At 41.5% G+C, this 1,201-nt stretch overlaps 1 protein-coding gene across 1 annotated transcript in view; it reads right to left on the reverse strand.

The window, feature by feature from the left end:
* Positions 1-1,201, reverse strand: part of LOC115277423 (laminin subunit alpha-3-like) — a 225,862-nt gene that overhangs the window by 45,745 nt on the left and 178,916 nt on the right. Inside the window, 1 exon segment of the mRNA XM_029921574.1 lies at positions 693-743. Coding sequence (XP_029777434.1) covers positions 693-743 — 51 coding nt within the window.

Genomic DNA, 1,201 nt, shown 5'->3' on the forward strand with positions numbered 1-1,201 from the left:
GAAGCGGTTTAAAAAGAAGCAGTGGAGTGGGGGAAATGGGTGAAAGGGGTCAAAAGGCACAAACTTCCAGTTATAAGATAAATAAGTCCTGGAGATGGAATGTACAACATGGTGACCATATGTTAACAAGAGTTAACATATTGTGTATTTGAAAGCTGCTAAGACAGTCTGCCTTCAAAGTTCTCTTCACTAGAAGAAAGCTGTAACTATGTGAGGTGATGGCGATTAACTAACGTACTGTGATAACCATTTTGCAATAGATACATATATCAACTCATTCTGTTGTGCACTTTAATACAATGCTGCATGTCAATTATGTCTCAATAAAATTAGAAAAAAATGGTGATTCTATGCAACTTGTTACTTATTTTGTATGTTGAAAAATAATAATAAATAGCTTTTACTTACTGAGAGATTGCTATTTGCCAGGCATTGTGATAAGGGATTTATAAGCATTTTCCCAGCAACTCCATGAGGTACATATAGTTATAATGTCCATTTTACAAATTGCCCAAAGTTATAAAGCTGTGAGTTGACAGAGGCTGGGCTTGACCGTAAGACGTCCTCCTCCCTCTGTTTCCCCCATAGCTTTCCCAGCCTGGAAAGTGCACATCCCAGCACGAGGCTCACAGATCTTAAACTAAACTCCTCCAGCTGGAGAAGGGGGTGGGGAGGGAGCTTTCTTTTCTCACCATCACATTCTTCTCCAGGGCTGCCATCTTTGGGCTCTTGGTCTATGCAGTCTGAAACAAGGAATAACCAAAGTAGGTATGGCGACTAAACCTCCTCTTTATCTGTTTTTTAATTTGGCTTCCAGAAAAGCTAGTTTGGGAAGATCTTAGTCACCGAACTATCTGCCATCGCTGGCTCTTCCCTCTTCCCTCCTTACGGTTGACATTGTTCAGGAAGCCTTCCCATCTCTTACCAGTCTTGCTGCAGGAACTTCTCTCGTGACCCACCCCCCGGCTGTATATTCAGTTTCTTCTCCAAAAAAGGTCACGTTATTCTTATTGAACTAAAACCCCCTAATTGTTAGTGGTAAGGCTTTCTTCATTTGATACCTTCCTATACGACTGTTGACTTTTCATCCAGTGTCATTCAAGAACATTCAGTAAACATTCATTGAGCACCTTCGAGCATCTGCTGTGGGCCTTGGCCTTGTGCCGTGTACAGGAAACACAAAGCTAGGAAGACAAAGATC

Source organism: Suricata suricatta, chromosome 14, assembly GCF_006229205.1.
Source record: "Suricata suricatta isolate VVHF042 chromosome 14, meerkat_22Aug2017_6uvM2_HiC, whole genome shotgun sequence".
Classification (NCBI taxonomy): Eukaryota; Metazoa; Chordata; class Mammalia; order Carnivora; family Herpestidae; genus Suricata; species Suricata suricatta.